Source organism: Siphateles boraxobius, unplaced genomic scaffold (assembly GCF_051911475.1).
Source record: "Siphateles boraxobius isolate OS27281-9 unplaced genomic scaffold, OSU_SipBor_1 15, whole genome shotgun sequence".
Lineage (NCBI taxonomy): Eukaryota > Metazoa > Chordata > Actinopteri > Cypriniformes > Leuciscidae > Siphateles > Siphateles boraxobius.
Genome location: NW_027508755.1, coordinates 5,577,479 through 5,593,975, shown reverse-complemented (window position 1 = coordinate 5,593,975; position 16,497 = coordinate 5,577,479). Strand labels below are relative to the sequence as shown.

General features: G+C 40.3%; 1 protein-coding gene and 1 long non-coding RNA gene across 2 annotated transcripts; one reads left to right on the top strand and one right to left on the bottom strand.

The window, feature by feature from the left end:
• Window positions 1-7,231: 7,231 nt before the first annotated feature.
• Window positions 7,232-9,089, bottom strand: LOC143738694 (uncharacterized). Its single transcript, XM_077230766.1, has 2 exons — window positions 7,450-9,089; window positions 7,232-7,416 (listed from the first exon to the last, which is right to left on the bottom strand). Exons 1-2 carry the CDS (start codon window positions 9,072-9,074, stop codon window positions 7,329-7,331), a joined length of 1,713 nt encoding a protein of 570 aa, XP_077086881.1. The 5' UTR covers window positions 9,075-9,089; the 3' UTR covers window positions 7,232-7,328.
• Window positions 9,090-13,506: 4,417 nt separating this feature from the next.
• LOC143738575 (uncharacterized) lies at window positions 13,507-14,702 on the top strand. Its single transcript, XR_013203915.1, has 2 exons — window positions 13,507-13,678; window positions 14,279-14,702. It is a non-coding gene; the product is annotated as an uncharacterized LOC143738575 (long non-coding RNA).
• The last annotated feature ends 1,795 nt before the right edge of the window (window positions 14,703-16,497 follow it).

Genomic DNA, 16,497 nt, shown 5'->3' with positions numbered 1-16,497 from the left:
AAATCGCACTCTGGGTGTGAGCGATGGAATGTTTAGGAGAACTACCTTTAGAAATTGTTTTTGTTCACTAATTATGAGGTTTTCTGGTTTAATCACGATCAGATTTTTTTCGAGATCCTACAGTAAATGCATTGTTTGACATCACTTATCGAGAAATAGGCACATTTTCTATATAATGTAATACACTCAGTGGGTAGAACAAAGACTGTGATTTGAGCTTTGACTTCCTAGTCATATGGTGCTGTAAGGGTCAAACAGGTCAATTTAGCTCAAAGGGAATTATGAATTAATTCATAGGGCGGCCGAGCAATTATAAATATCCAAACTATAGTGAAAACACTATTTATTAGCAAGGTAACTTAGATCAGCAGTTTAAGACATTAAATTCGTAAGCACATAACACAAGAACACTTCTCTTTAAAATATAAACAATACTTTATTGATTACCCTAACAGATAAAACTGATATCTAACACAAACACACGCGCACACACATTCATACGAGTTGCAGAAGAAAGAGAGTGAAATAATGAGTTTTAAGAATGAGATGATGAAATCCCAAGTTTCTAGCATTATATGCACTTATAAGACATGACCTGAACGAACCATCAATCATTAATTTAACCCAAACACGTGGTGTGTTGGCGGTTGGATGGAAAGTCTTTGAAGTCGGAAGCGGGCTTTGCAGTCAAATCGTTGACCGAAACTTTACATCAAAACTTAACTTAGAACCGAGACTCTCAATGGAAAAGAAAACAAACTAAATAAGAGAAAGAAAAGTGAGACGAGAGTAGTTAGATGGCTTGAATGCAGCTGTTTAACCTATGTTCTTCTGATCTTGATTTGGGTTATTTCGTCTGCTCGCCTACATGTTTACTCGTCTGGCTGGTCTAAAACGTCATGGCTACTCTAATGCTTTGTTCGTGTCCTAAGATTTTAAACTCAAATGTTTGTCCAGCCTCCTGGATGAGTTCTGACCAATTAGACACTGCCTCTAGATTAGAGGTGACTGTTATTTCCGCTCTCATCGTAATTATAGTCATGCGTTATCTCTGTGATCTCTTTCCAACTCTAGCAGAGTGTACAGAGAGTACAGTTTAGACATGATTCATATTATCTGATAAGACTATTATGACCCAGAAGGAATTAGCAGAGAGTTGTGTGTTCTTGCTGAGAAGGAGAAATAAACCCTTTTAATCCTATATATTCTATATATAACCACATGAGAAATGTATAAACTAGTGTTGTCAAAAGTACCGACTTCGGTACCAAGTCGATACTGAAATTTAAAACATGTGACCCTTTGAGCGCTGTTGAGCAGAATCGTAAACACCTCGGAATGGCTTTTGTGCTCACGCGCTCATCAAATATGTCTGTGATTGGCTACAATGATCTGTGAATATACATCAATGACGCTCTTCAGCGAGCGCTTACACAGATACGCAAGGGATCATTTAAAAACAGGCGTCAATCAGCGGATCGGTCCGCTGGCTCTGATAGACGCCTGCTTATGCTTTCAAACGCTTCATGCTTTCATAACACTTTGGTGTGCTCTCAAAATTTCCGGTGCGTTGATCATTGTAGCCAATCGTAGACATATCCGATGAGCTCATGAACACAATGGCCAATCAGAGGTGTTTTATGAATCTTCTCAACAGCGCTCAAAGCATCACATTTTTTTAATTTCAGTACCGACTGTGAAGACGATGCTGAACTAGAAGTCTTCTAAGGACCCCCAAGTTTGTGCCAGGCAAGGCCTTGACATTCCATTCACCAAATATTCTCTGACTCCTACTGGTTCTCTCTCATCAAGACAACATCAGCAAAGAAAACTTAAGTCTCATTATTTGATACATTATTTATCCTTACCCATTTTAACCCTCTGGGCCGGCGTGTTTTGCTCGATTTTTTTCACAAAGCTGGAAATAGACTTAAAATACTACTCATTTTTGGTCATAAAAAATAATTTTGTATGACCAAAGAAATATAAAAATTAAACAGTTGAATGTCCATTTTTTTATGTGTCCACTTACAATCAAAATAAAACATTGTGCTTTTGTAAAATAAAGAAAATAAACAGGGTGCGCTTTCTGTCTCTCCATCTCCGTTAACCTTTTTTCTGGAGCACGTCTTTAAACTTAAAAAAAACTCAGCGAATACTATTCACCCAGGCATGAGCAATATATCTTTATAATCATTTAAGTTTCTACTTTTAAAATATCTAATTCAAAACTAAAATAAATATTCTCTGTTTATATAATCTTTAAAAAAAGAGACAGGTGTCAGCCCATCTTATTATTGTTTTCTCAGCTCATTATTCTGCTAATGTGACACGCCCATGGAGAGCGCGCGTTATTCAAACGCAAATGATCTGAAGCAACACATGCAAACATGTAAACGCCCCTCATAAACGCGAAAACACAACAAATTTAATCATCAGATTAATGTACTATTTCGTCTTGCGAGCCTGTGATGAATAATCCTGGGACATTTACCTCAGAACATGTGCTGGTTTATTTTCATTTTGAGGAGCGCCGGATCTAGCCGAGAATTGTGAGTACGTTTTTTATTGTGCTTTGTTCTAATCGTGATATGGAATAGTGTCTGTAAATGCAAAAAGACTGTTTAAATTTGAATCACGTTTCTGTGTGTGAATGAATTAATGGCACAGATGGGCGCTGTTGTTTATGTTTACTATGTTACAGATGAAATATGAAAGACAACATTTCATAGTTTTGGATAGATTATAAAGTTTTTTTTCTAAAATATCAAATAAGCTTTTGTTAGCCAGTTTCTCCTCATATGTTAAATATATTATAGTAGGGTATGTTCTGTCAAAAATAAACTCATCAACTAAGATGTTATTATAGTGTTTGTTCCAATGTAAGCTATATCAAACTAATGAATCTTTAACTATAAAATATGTATGATAAAATGTATTGGCCTACTTTTAAAATGAAAACTTTGTAAGAAATTTATGGGAAAAGACAATTTTCTTTTCAAGATATTTCCAACTGTAACTTTGAACATATTCTGTAGAATGGTCCATATAGCCTATTTGAACAGAATGTTGAAAAATATGCTTTTGACTTTAATTTATATTTGGATTATATATTTACACTGCCGTTCAAATGTTTGGGGTCGGTACGATTTTTAATGTCTTTAAAAGAAGTCACTTATGCTCACCAATGCTGTATTTATTTCATTACAAATACAAAAAAAAAAACTGTAATATAGTTAAATATTATTACAATTTAAAATAACTGTTTTTGATTTTAATATATTTTAAAATAATATTTATTCCTTTGATCAAAGCTGAATTTTCAGCATCATTACTCCAGTCTTCAGTCACATGATCCTTCAGAAATCATTCTAATATGAGGATTTGATGCTCAAAAAACATTTATGATTATGATCAATGTTGAAAACAGTTGGTACCATTTTTTTAGGATTATTTGATGAACAGAAAGTTAAAAACAACAGCATTTATTTTTACATTATAAATTTCTTTACTGTCACTTTTGATCAATTTAATTCCTCCTTGATGAATAAAAGTATGGATTTATTTTATTTATTTCCCCCAAAAATGAAAATAAAAATACTTACTGACCCCAAAGTTTTGAACAGTAGGGTTTAATGTTACACAAGATTCTATTTCAGATAAATGCTGTTCTTTTGAACTTTCTATTTATCAAAGAATCCTGAAATAAAAATGTAAATAACTGTTTTCAACATTGATAATAATGAGAAATGTTTCTTGAGCATCAAATCATCATTAGAATGATTTCTGAAGGATCATGTGACACTGAAGACTGGAGTAATGATGCTGAAAATTCAACTTTAAAATCACAGGAATAAATTATATTTTAAAATATATTAAAATCGAAAACAGTTATTTTAAATTGTAATAATACACTCACCTAAAGGATTATTAGGAACACCTGTTCAATTTCTCATTAATGCAATTATCTAATCAACCAATCACATGGCAGTTGCTTCAATGCATTTAGGGGTGTGGTCCTGGTCAAGACAATCTCCTGAACTCCAAACTGAATGTCAGAATGGGAAAGAAAGGTGATTTAAGCAATTTTGAGCATATCATGGTTGTTGGTGCCAGACGGGCCGGTCTGAGTATTTCACAATCTGCTCAGTTACTGGGATTTTCACGCACAACCATTTCTAGGGTTTACAAAGAATGGTGTGAAAAGGGAAAAACATCCAGTATGTGGCAGTCCTGTGGGCGAAAATGCCTTGTTGATGCTAGAGGTCAGAGGAGAATGGGCCGACTGATTCAAGCTGATAGAAGAGCAACTTTGACTGAAATAACCACTCGTTACAACAGAGGAATGCAGCAAAGCATTTGTGAAGCCACAACACGCACAACCTTGAGGCGGATGGGCTACAACAGCAGAAGACCCCACCGGGTACCACTCATCTCCACTACAAATATGAAAAAGAGGCTACAATTGGCAAGAGCTCACCAAAATTGGACAGTTGAAGACTGGAAAAAATTTTTCCTGGTCTGATGAGTCTCGATTTCTGTTGAGACATTCAGATGGTAGAGTCAGAATTTGGCTTAAACAGAATGAGAACATGGATCCAGCATGCCTTATCACTGTGCAGGCTGGTGGTGGTTGTGTAATGGTGTGGGGGATGTTTTCTTGGCACATTTTAGGCCCCTTAGTGCCAATTGTGCATTGTTTAAATGCCACAGCCTACCTGAGCATTGTTTCTGACTATGTCCATCCCTTTATGGCCACCATGTACCCATCCTCTGATGGCTACTTCCAGCAGGATAATGCACCATGTCACAAAGCTCGAATCATTTCAAATTGGTTTCTTGAACATGACAATGAGTTCACTGTACTAAAATGGCCCCCACAGTCACCAGATCTCAACCCAATAGAGCATCTTTGGGATGTGGTGGAACGGGAGCTTCGTGCCCTGGATGTGCATCCCACAAATCTCCATCAACTGCAAGATGCTATCCTATCAATATGGGCCAACATTTCTAAAGAATGCTTTCAGCGCCTTGTTGAATCAATGCCAATAGAATTAAGGCAGTTCTGAAGGCGAAAGGGGGTCAAACACAGTATTAGTATGGTGTTCCTAATAATCCTTTAGGTGAGTGTATTTCACAATATTACTGATTTTTTTGTTGTTGTATTTTTAATGAAATAAATACAGCATTGGTGAGCATAAGTGACTTCTTTTAAAAACATTAACAATCGTACCGACCCCAAACTTTTGAACGGCTGATGATGCGAGACATTGTCTTCTCAGGTGTAAATTATTCATGATAGGGGTTTGGCCGTTCACACGCATATTGCCTTTCCAAACAAAAAGTGTTTTACAAAATTTAAATCAATGTATTGTTTTATGTGAATGATTAGGCAGGATGATTCATCCATTAGTCAAAAGTATTGTGGGCACATATTTAGTATGTGTTTTGTGGCCTTATTTCAAAAACTTTAATTTTTAGTTTTATCAATAACCATGCATAAACAATATTCTCTCAAAAATACAAACATGTACATACATGTTGCTAACATATTATGGTAGCCCTGTTTGTGCTAAATAGAGTGTAATTACACCTCTGCCATTAATATGTTTATAAGCAACTAAAAAAAACACAAATGTCAGGGCATGTCAAAACATCTCAAGGACCCCAAAAACACCTTAGACCCCAGAGGGTTAAAGAAGGGCGTGTTAGAACTAAACTGATGGTTTGCTCAAGGCTGTTGATCTGCTGAATTTTAAGCAATGCTATAACTTGCTTTCCTGTATTCTGCTTCAGCTCTCTTTCCCTAGGTAAACATGTATGCATGCATGTATGTGTACGTTAGAGTAGTTTAAGTGTTTAGTCTAGTTAACAAAGTCTTGTTCATGTCACACGTAAAGTTGTCCATGTTTCATGCTCACATACTGGAGTCCCTAATCGTGCAGATTTTGAGTACTTTCTCTGAGTAGTACTGGCCAGTAAGAAAGACATTTCCCATAACCCAGAAATGTACATTTATTAGAATTAATAAACAATTAACACTCCGTGTTCACGGGACAAAAAGGTTAAAAATTGATTGTAATTTTATTTTTACTACATTAAGTTAATTCTATTAACTGATCCAAATATTCATAATTATATTTCCTTTAAACTAATTTGTTACAAAGCATAATAGTCACATATATTGGTTGTAGACATGATATAGAATTATGCAGTTGAACGGTGTTTGATTAGAAGTCCATCAAGAATTGTTTTGGAATGATTGTATGTATTTTGATATGTAAAGTCTTTGTGGTTTTAAGAGATTTCAACCCTGGGGTTTTTCAGAGGTCCTTAAGATCTCCTTTTATATCTTTGTCTTGGGATCAAACAACTTCTGCAGTTATCTTGGTCGGGCTAGAGCTGTGCCATCTCTGAATCAATCCGTCTTTTCCAAACTACCTAACATTGACAGCGTTCCTCCTTCAGCTAGGCTCATCCCTTTGAAGCTTGCATGGCCATAAAGTACTTGTCTGTATACACATAATACCATCCCAAAACATTGCTGACGGACCAATCAAACATTGTTCAACGACAACCAATATATGTGACCACTATGCTTTGTAGCAAATGCTTCAGAATGCAGCAGAAGACTATTGGTGTATAGGCAATACTGATTGAAACTCTTCACATCCTGATAGCAATCAATATTAGAAGTGTTCTAAATATTAAAATGAACATACCTTCTGTAAAGGTCTCAGGACCAAAAAAAAAAAAAAAAGTCTGTCCAATCATTGCATTCGGATTCAGACTTGGATTTATGCATTTTCATGTCAACACCATTAACGCCGAAATGAATATGGATTAGTCAGATGGTACAAATAGAACACTGAGGTTTACATTCATTATAACTGTAATGTTATGCGTTCTGAGACACGAGGGGATTTAACAGTCTTTCATCTCATGACACTTTGTAGACTCTGCTTTGTGCATTCATGCGTTTTGAAGAAGGCGTGGCTTTGGAGGGTAATATCTCATGCATTCAAAGCTAGCTTAATATTGCTAGCCTTTCTGAAACTGTTTTGCATGTGTTTGGGTCTTGGGAAGGGGAACTTGCACATTCCTAAAGCACGAATTCCAATGAGCCATTATGTAAGAGAACAGCCATTATGTAAGACAACAGCCAAACTAACGCTGGCACACAAAAAACACCAACATTGTTATCACAGTTAAATAAAAATAAAAGAGAAAGTAGTCTTACAAGTGTGAGATTTATTTAGTGATAACAGAGAAAATATACCATACATTCAATGGTTGAATCAGCACAGTTACTTGCATGCATAGCCATATTACTTATGACCTGGACATTGGCCATAAGGGTTAGTTTGGTGACAGTTTTCAGCAGACACTGGAAGCTTTGGCAATTCGGCTGCAGGCCTCCCTGGAAGCTTCAGGGGTTCAGCTCCAGGCCTCCCTGGAGGCATTGGGGGTTCGGCTCCAGGCCTCCCTGGAGGCTCCTGGGGTTCGGCTCCAGGCCTGGTTGGAGGCTTCGGGGGTCGGGCTCCAGGCCTGTCGGGAGGCTTCGGGGGTTCGACTCCAGGCATCCCTGGTTTGGCTGCAGGCTTAACCGGAGGTTCAGTTGCAGGTGGCTCTGGCAGTTCGGTGGAGGGCTCCGGCTCAGGCTCAAGCAGTTCAGTGGAAGGCTTCGGGGGTTTGGCTCCAGGCCTCCCTGGAGGCATCGGGGGTTCGGCTCCAGGCCTCCCTGGAGGCTTCAGGGGTTCGGCTCCAGGCCTCCCTGGTGGCTTCAGGGGTTCGGCTCCAGGCCTCCCTTGTGGCTTCGGGGGTTCGGCTCCAGGCCTCCCTGGAGGCAACGGGGGTTCGGCTCCAGGCCTCCCTGGAGGCAACGGGGGTTCGGCTCCAGGCCTCCCTGGAGGCTCCGGGGGTTCGGCTCCAGGCCTGGTTGGAGGCTTCGGGGGTTCGGCTCCAAGCATCCCTGGTTTGGCTGCAGGCTTAACCGGAAGTTCAGTTGCAGGCGGCTCTGGCAGTTCGGTGGAGGGCTCCGGCTCAGGCTCAAGCAGTTCAGTGGAAGGCTTCGGGGGTTTGGCTCCAGGCCTCCCTGGAGGCATCGGGGGTTCGGCTCCAGGCCTGGTTGGAGGCTTCGGGGGTCGGGCTCCAGGCCTGTCGGGAGGCTTCGGGGGTTCGACTCCAGGCATCCCTGGTTTGGCTGCAGGCTTAACCGGAGGTTCAGTTGCAGGTGGCTCTGGCAGTTCGGTGGAGGGCTCCGGCTCAGGCTCAAGCAGTTCAGTGGAAGGCTTCGGGGGTTTGGCTCCAGGCCTCCCTGGAGGCATCGGGGGTTCGGCTCCAGGCCTCCCTGGAGGCTTCAGGGGTTCGGCTCCAGGCCTCCCTGGTGGCTTCAGGGTTTCGGCTCCAGGCCTCCCTTGTGGCTTCGGGGGTTCGGCTCCAGGCCTCCCTGGAGGCAACGGGGGTTCGGCTCCAGGCCTCCCTGGAGGCAACGGGGGTTCGGCTCCAGGCCTCCCTGGAGGCTCCGGGGGTTCGGCTCCAGGCCTGGTTGGAGGCTTCGGGGGTTCGGCTCCAAGCATCCCTGGTTTGGCTGCAGGCTTAACCGGAAGTTCAGTTGCAGGCGGCTCTGGCAGTTCGGTGGAGGGCTCCGGCTCAGGCTCAAGCAGTTCAGTGGAAGGCTTCGGGGGTTTGGCTCCAGGCCTCCCTGGAGGCATCGGGGGTTCGGCTCCAGACCTCCCTGGAGGCTTCAGGGGTTCGGCTCCAGGCCTCCCTGGTGGCTTCGGGGGTTCGGCTCCAGGCCTCCCTGGAGGCTTCGGGGGTTCGTCTCCAGGCCTCCCTGGTGGCTTCGGGGGTTCGGCTCCAGGCCTCCCTGGAGGCTTCAGGGGTTCGGCTCCAGGCCTCCCTGGAGGCTCCGGGGGTTCGGCTCCAGGCCTCCCTGGTGGCTTCGGGGGTTCGGCTCCAGGCCTCCCTGGAGGCTTCGGGGGTTCGGCTCCAGGCCTCCCTGGAGGCTTCACTGGAGGCTTCGGGGGTTCGGCTGCAGGCTTCACTGGAGAAATACAGATTATTCGGTCCATTTAGCGGCATTCAGTCTCAGATACAGCACAAAAACCAAATAGCAAGTTTTACTCAGTATTAATCTTCTGTTAATTTTGTTAAGCCATCTTTTGCTTGAAACCATGCTATTTGGCTAAATACTTAACATTGAGAACGATTTATTAAGTTGTCATAAGATGATAGTAGGAGGTTTTACCGGAATATTCAGTCTATCTACTTCATAGTTTCACGTTTAGTTCAATGTGTTGCTTGCGCTTTCTTTGCAATTATTTGTGAAACTTACTAGCAATTTCTGAGTGAAAATGTTTTTTCAGTGTTTTTGGAAGACGTATAGCATCCATCATTAATTAAAACTCACTGAAACAGGCGGCACACACACGGGCCTACAGGGAAATTTACAGTATTTGTGTCCTCCAGAGCAGTCTCTATCAGAAGTGCATCCGCAACGGGACGGCTCGACCGTCAGCGTCGCCGGACACTGACCGGACACTACAGAAGAGGATTCAAGAGGATCACTTGGGTATACCAGGAAGTGCTGCAATAGTTTGATTCAGGTTTTGCAAGTCAGGGGTATTGCAATGAGTCTCAAACTTTACAATATTCACACAGTCCTCTGCTTCAATTCAAAGTAGCCTAGAAATCTACCATTTTTCACTAATCTGCATCAATCGGTTTCAGAGACTGAGAGTGCTGTTACAACCCACCCCACTAAAGTAGAGTGAGTAATAGTGCAATGCTGATAGAAAACATGGACATCAGTTAATATGTTGTACACAAATTTACCGGTGTACATTGTCAAAATTTATCCCATCCCCATGACCACCCTAATTTCCTTTTAAGCATTTGAATAGGCTACTCAGAAAACAAAACAAATATAGAAATGCACTACATATACACAACGCAGAGCAACCGGTTATAATTAGCTCCCCATGTTATATTGTAGGCTTATTTAGTTGCTAAACCAAAAAGTTTAGGCAAAAGTTTAAACTCCGGATTGATAATTTTGTAGCCATATTATAAGATTAATGTTCTTGTTTTACATTAAACAAAAAGGCTTATATTAGTGATTATCTGGGTTTTACTTGTACAATGAAAAACAAATGACAGTTTGCAAATTTATACTTTGCTTATTATTAAAACTAAACCAACATACAAAGTTGAACTCCCACTTGACGTCTGTACTGTATTTTTGTAAGCCTTGTGGGAGCACTGAAGCCATAAATGGCAGGCAGTGAATCTGTGCCCAAACACCCCCATGAGAGTGAAGAGAAACTAGATGGGGCATATCTAGTGTAAAATTGTTGGCCCATTAAAAAATAAATGTCCATTATATAAACTATGACTTAATTACAGTATATGTGTAGTAGGTAGGACATAGGCAGCGGGAATTGCGCCTTGATTGAATCAGGTGGTGGCCATTTGGTGCTGTACCTTTAAATCCAGTAAGCTGGCGGTGTTTCTGATTAGTGTTTTGCTACAGACTCTTGGTTCTTTGGACTTTTGGTTGGTTGTACGAGTTGATGTGAGTTCATGCTTAAATGTATCTTAGCCTCCTTGTGAAAACATGGTTGGCATGGATCTGATTTGATTCAGACTATTGCATTGTTTTATAGCTTGACCTGGTGTTTGTGCGGTTATTCAGTGCCGGGGTTACATCCAGCTCCCGGTCTTCACGAGCCCTCACCGGCTGCGAATTGTGTCTGCGTGTTTCTACGAAGGTGTTCTGTCTATATTAGTCACTGGTTTAGAGTGTGACCACTACAAGTTTGCTGAGTGCTGTTTGTTGTGTTGAGAATGTAAGTTCACTGGCTTCCTTTCTCTCTCACGTGTGCGGATCTTTGTCACGGAACGCTTGTTCATATGTATGTAGTCATGTTGACTCGCCATATCTGTATTATAGTTTGGTCTGGGAATGTACGAGTAAAAACCAGACGGAATAAAGCGATCGCTACAGTATTACAACTAAACAAGCTCTTGGCTCGACGCTGTGGTCTGCGTTCATACAGGCTAGCATGGGCGTAGATTACGCGGGGGACGGGGGGGACGTGCCCCCCCCCACTTTTAATAAAATGTAAATTCGTCCCCCGCACTTTTTCATAGGGCAAATGTGTCTATGACAAGCTGAGGTTTCCGCGGGTGTGTATAGCCTGCCCTACATCGAGATTTAAAGTCCAAAGAGTTAAGGATAGTCTTTCTACATACGTGACTTTCACGCTTCCATGGTAATTAGTCACTCGTGCATTAGCTTACGACACGCCCATGCTCGCACCCGCGCCGAATCCATCAGTTTCATAGAGTTCAAAACGGCAAAAAAACTCTTCACTCCTTTTTCACGAAAAAGTCAAGCACTGTAAGTAAGTTGTCATGTGGTATCCGAATTGTGTTGCACAATGATGAATACCTCTGCCTATTTCTCTTATTGAATAATTAACAAGTTTTGTTGTAAATTGAAAATATTCACTATACCCGCAAAAACGTGCACTATATTCAATCTTTTTTTATTCGTAATGTCTTTTATTTTCACAGATATGTTATCAAAGCCCTTCAAATTAGAATAAACATGGTGATTGTTAATGCTGAATTTGTATGTTCATGCATTAACAGCCACGATCTGCTTGAATCAGGCAATAACATGTGTAGACTATGATGTTTACCATGATTCGGTAACACTTTACAATTAGATAAAAAAGTTTGTTGACAAACTTTAAGTTCTCTTGAAAAAGCCTAACTAGAAAGTTTGAAGTATTTTTAAAAGCTTGACGTTTGAAGGTTTTCAATTGGAAAGTTTTAGTTTAGTAAGACAAACTTTAGGCTATTAAGGAAATGTTATTTTGCCAAAAGAAGAACTTTTATTTTAAGTAAATGTTATTTTTAAATCAGCCTACTTCAGTTTGATATTTAACCATATTATCGTGCTTATCAGTAACACTTATAATTTGAATAATTGTAATGCGATGATCAGATATCTAAATCAGAGAATATCATATGTTTGGGCGGTTGACGGGTGGATTATTTATTTTTAACAGTGGATTCGGGGGACTCTAAGTGCACCGGATTAATGAATTTATCTTTAAAATGTACAAAATTTTCTTCCGGGGGGGGGGGCCCCCGGACCCCCCTAGAAGTACCGAGATCCACCTACAAAAATACTGTGGGAAACACAGTAGGCTAAATGATGGTCTACGAAAAATTAAAATGTTATTATATAATTAAAATACATGATCAGGATTTTACCACCTCCGCCTCATTTTAAGCCAGGAAAATATAAAGTACTGAACATCTGCATTTCTTTCTTTAAAGAATATAAAAAGAAATAAATAGCATATTAAGCCAATTAACCTGTCAACAAAAGTCTGAAAAAAAAATAGTATTACACTTGACATTCTGTCCCCCTCACTTTTGAAATGATGGCTACGCCCCTGCAGGTTAGTAATCTACGCTACTTTAGCCCCTGCGACTGTTCCGATTGCTTATATTCAATTGAAGCCTTTTTTTACGGTTTAAATAACTTTTAATCCATTAATGTACAGGCTACAAATTAGGCATAGTTTTGATTTGACCTGTATAATTACTTGTATGATATTGTAACTGTTCTTTGCAGGAGGATTGTCATATGCCATATTGGCCACTGTGTTGTTTGTGTGTGTGTGAGTGTGGTGTCACTGGTTTGTGCATGTGATTTGTGACGTGCCCTATTTATTCTGTATTTGTTTGAGTCTTGCTGAGTTTTTGAGTGCTGTTTATTCAAACATTTTGATTTTGCACTTTGTTATCCCCAGCCCTGAATCTGTTACCCAGAGGCCTTACGTCTATGCTTTATGTGTGTGTCTAACTTGAGTAAAATAAACTTTCTTATTTTTATAATACTCCAGTCCCTCTCTCTCTCCTTTTATTCCCCTTTATTGGGATAGCCTGCTGGTAAAAAATCTAAAGTTCTGACTGCTGGTTATCAGCTTGTGAATGGTTTGAAAAGGCCCCTGAGGGGTCACATATGTAACTGAGGCCAGCTAGAGCTGTGAAGGCGCAGTAGCGACTGATGCAAAAGACTGCAGACTTTAACGTCCTTGTTAGCGCACACGCCTGCCATACCAGAGATGCCGGTTCGAATCTTGCTCGGAGCAGGTCGAGTTGGACCGGAGGGGTTACATACGCTACAAGACTGGGAAAATTAGGGACCATGTGACTAAGAAAAGAACATGTTGATTAACGTGAAGAGTGGAAACCTGTTCACCCACATCTGCGATATCAGACATTTCTCTGAGCATGATGTAACCCGCCTAAAAAGGGGTTAACCAGTAAATTGCATTTAATTATTATCATTATTTACCCATACGTTACGTTATGAGAAATGGGGGTTTTATTTTGAAAAATACATTTTATTTTGCGGGAAACCGGAAGTAGCGCGCTTAAAATACTTCCGTTGGATGGAGCGCTGCTTCGAGTTCTCCCACGAGTTGGAAAGAAAACTTATAAGAAAAGGTATGAAAACCTGTCTGTTGATGACAGTTAAATATGATTTAGTTCGTTATGTAAACGCTTGTATACTTTGTTTTAGAAGTTGGAAGAGCCATCCAGAAAATCACTTTTATCTGTCTTGGTTTCTCATACTGGAAATGCTCTCTTGGTAAGCTAATGTGTTCAATGATTGTGTATGGAAAAAACAACGAGGTGGCTATGCTAGCTCCAAAGAGTGATTATTAAAATATTTTCTGTTGTTTTGAAGGGATATAACATATTACATTTATTTCATGGTTTAAGGAGAAACGTAAACTAGTTGGCGTGTATTACAAAAAAATATATATGCTTTTGTAACATTACCTTGTGATATATATGTGAATAAAGGTTAAGTTACATACAGGAGAATATAAAATATAATTTTAATGTTATTAAAGTGGTTAAATAAGCAAATACTGTAATACAGATAAATGGCTTCAATTAAAAAAACTGTATTTCAATAATTTTGATTCAAAATCTATAAAATCCTATGTAAAAAGGGATTAACAGCAGAGAGAAAAAGTTCATTAGTACAATGTGTACCTATAATAACATTTCATTGTAACGACGTAAGGTCAAAATGGTATATTCTGACTATAATAGTTAAAATAGCTATTGGTTCTTCATGTGAACTATGTTATGATATTTTTGAACAGTAATACAATGTTGTACAACACTTCAAGAACTAGTTAATGTCATAGATTTTGGACTGAACCTGTTCTATATACAGGTCAGGTCTTTTTATGAGGCGAGCAGAAGTTCCAGATGATCTAGTCCTTGAATCATCCCAAGTGAACCATTGATCAATAGATGGCGAGCCTTCCCAATGAGCCGTGAACCTCCACCACAGCATTCCGGAAGCCTCCGGTAGGATTGTGTCAGTTCAGCAAATTGGCACCAACGAGATTTTTCCTTTCGACTATTTATCCTTTACTTTGACTATTTTCCTTTGACTAACTGACTCGACATCTGGATTGAACTCTGGAATTTCTAAGGACAATTTCCAAGGAACATTTTCAAGAAGGACATTTTATTTTATTTTATTCAATTTATTTTATTCAAAATTTATTTTGGGCCATAGCTAGTGTGCACATAATTGTTGTGAAATGTCTGGAATATTTTCTTGAACTAAAAGTTTACACATTTCAAAGCGTCACTTTGGTGTTGCTTGGTTATTACTGTACCTATCAGCTCCTATGAACCTAGGGTGTACATACTTTGAAAGTGGGTTACACGGTAAAACTTGGCGAGCCAGCCAGGATCTTTGAGTAAGTAATAACCAAGTATTCTTATGGTAAAGGAAAAAAAGGAATCCTTAAAGTGTAAATTTTTGTTTTTCCAAAAATGGATGTGATTAAGAACGAAGGTATTAAGGTTCCCAATGCCGTCATCGTATCAGTTTAGACAAATACTGTGTTAGACGAAGATATTTATGAAGATTTAAAGCAATTTGGGTCTGTTAACAGAATTGTCAAGGTTTTAGACAAAACATCCGAGTTCTATGGTAAAGCCTTTGTAGAATATGCATCTGGTGCTGCAGTGGAGACACTTGAGAGGGATTTACCTTTTGATAGAACCAGTAATACAGATGACAATATTGTCTTCCACGTTGAAGCTTTATCCAGTTTATACTCAAGTGAAAAGGGTACTGATCTTACCACAACATTTCTCTATGACCTCCAAAATATTGCAAAACTAAGTGGAAAATCTTTCGAAAACCTGCTACATGACGAGTTAGCACAAATTACTGGATTACTGAAAGAGCAAGGTGAGTCTGGCAGACCTCAGGGTACAGTTGTGGCACCTGCTGGAATAGCCACAGATTCCGTCTTCCCTAATGCCACTCAAATGGAATCAGACAATGATGAGCACCCGGGTTCGAACCCGGGTTCGAATCCACTGTGAGACACCAATGTGTCTCTGAGCAAGACACTTAACCCCTAGTTGCTCCAGAGGCGTGCAACCTCTGAAATATAGCAATTGTAAGTCGCTTTGGATAAAAGCGTCAGCTAAATGAATAAATGTAAATGAGCAACGTTCTCTTGACCCCCTTAGCCCTCCTTTCAGACCTATGGCATATGCTATGCCCATTAAATTGCCAGTATCTTCCTTCTTGCAAACTGCTGAACAACTTACTCCACCTGAGGTGCAGCGTGTAGTGGTCGAACACATTGTCAGAAGTTCTGACCTCTCTTCGCAAATACACGCATCAGTAAAAGTTAGACCTTTCTCCGGCAAAGTACTTGCTCAAACTTTGAAGTCGATTATGAAACTTGGAGGAACAGTATTGAATGTCACTTGGCTGATCCTACTGTTTCCAGTGCACAGCTGGTAAGACGCATTGTTGATAGTTTGCTTCCCCCTGCTGCTTCGGTTGTCAAGTCGCTTGGTTACCAAGCAAATCCAAAAGCTTTCCTCGATCTAGTTGAGTGAGACAGTGAAACATTCAAAAGTGAAACATTCAATCAAACTCAAGGATGAGACGCCTTTCAAGCCTGTTCATCCTCAGGATTTTGACGCATTGAGTCGTCACCTGCAGTCTCTCCTTGAAGCAGGGATCATCCGCGAATCACAGTCTCCTCTTTGCATCTCCAATAGTCGTAGTCAAAAAGAAGAACGGTGATGTCAGATTATGTGTAGACTACCGGCTATTAAACATGCAAACGATCAAAGATGCATATGCACTACCGAATCTTGAGGAATCCTTCTCAGCCCTAAGCGGATCTCAGTGGTTTTCAGTAATGGACCTGAAAAGCGGCTATTATCAGATTGAGATGATTGAGAGTGACAAAGACAAGACAGCGTTCGTGTGCCCTCTTGGTTTTTGGGAGTGGAACCGTATGCCACAGGGGATCACAAATGCGCCCAGCACTATCCAGCGTTTAACGGAAAAGTACATGGGGGACATCAATTTGCGCGAGGTGCTCGTGTTCTTAGACGATATTATTG

Coding starts and splice junctions, on each gene's coding strand:
- LOC143738694 (XM_077230766.1), bottom strand. CDS start 9,074: ATGGACCGAATAATCTGTATTTCTCCAGTGAAGCCTGCAGCCGAACCC. Junction 7,417..7,449: donor CCCCCAATGCCTCCAGGGAG/GCCTGGAGCTGA, acceptor GCTTCCAGGGAG/GCCTGCAGCCGAATTGCCAA.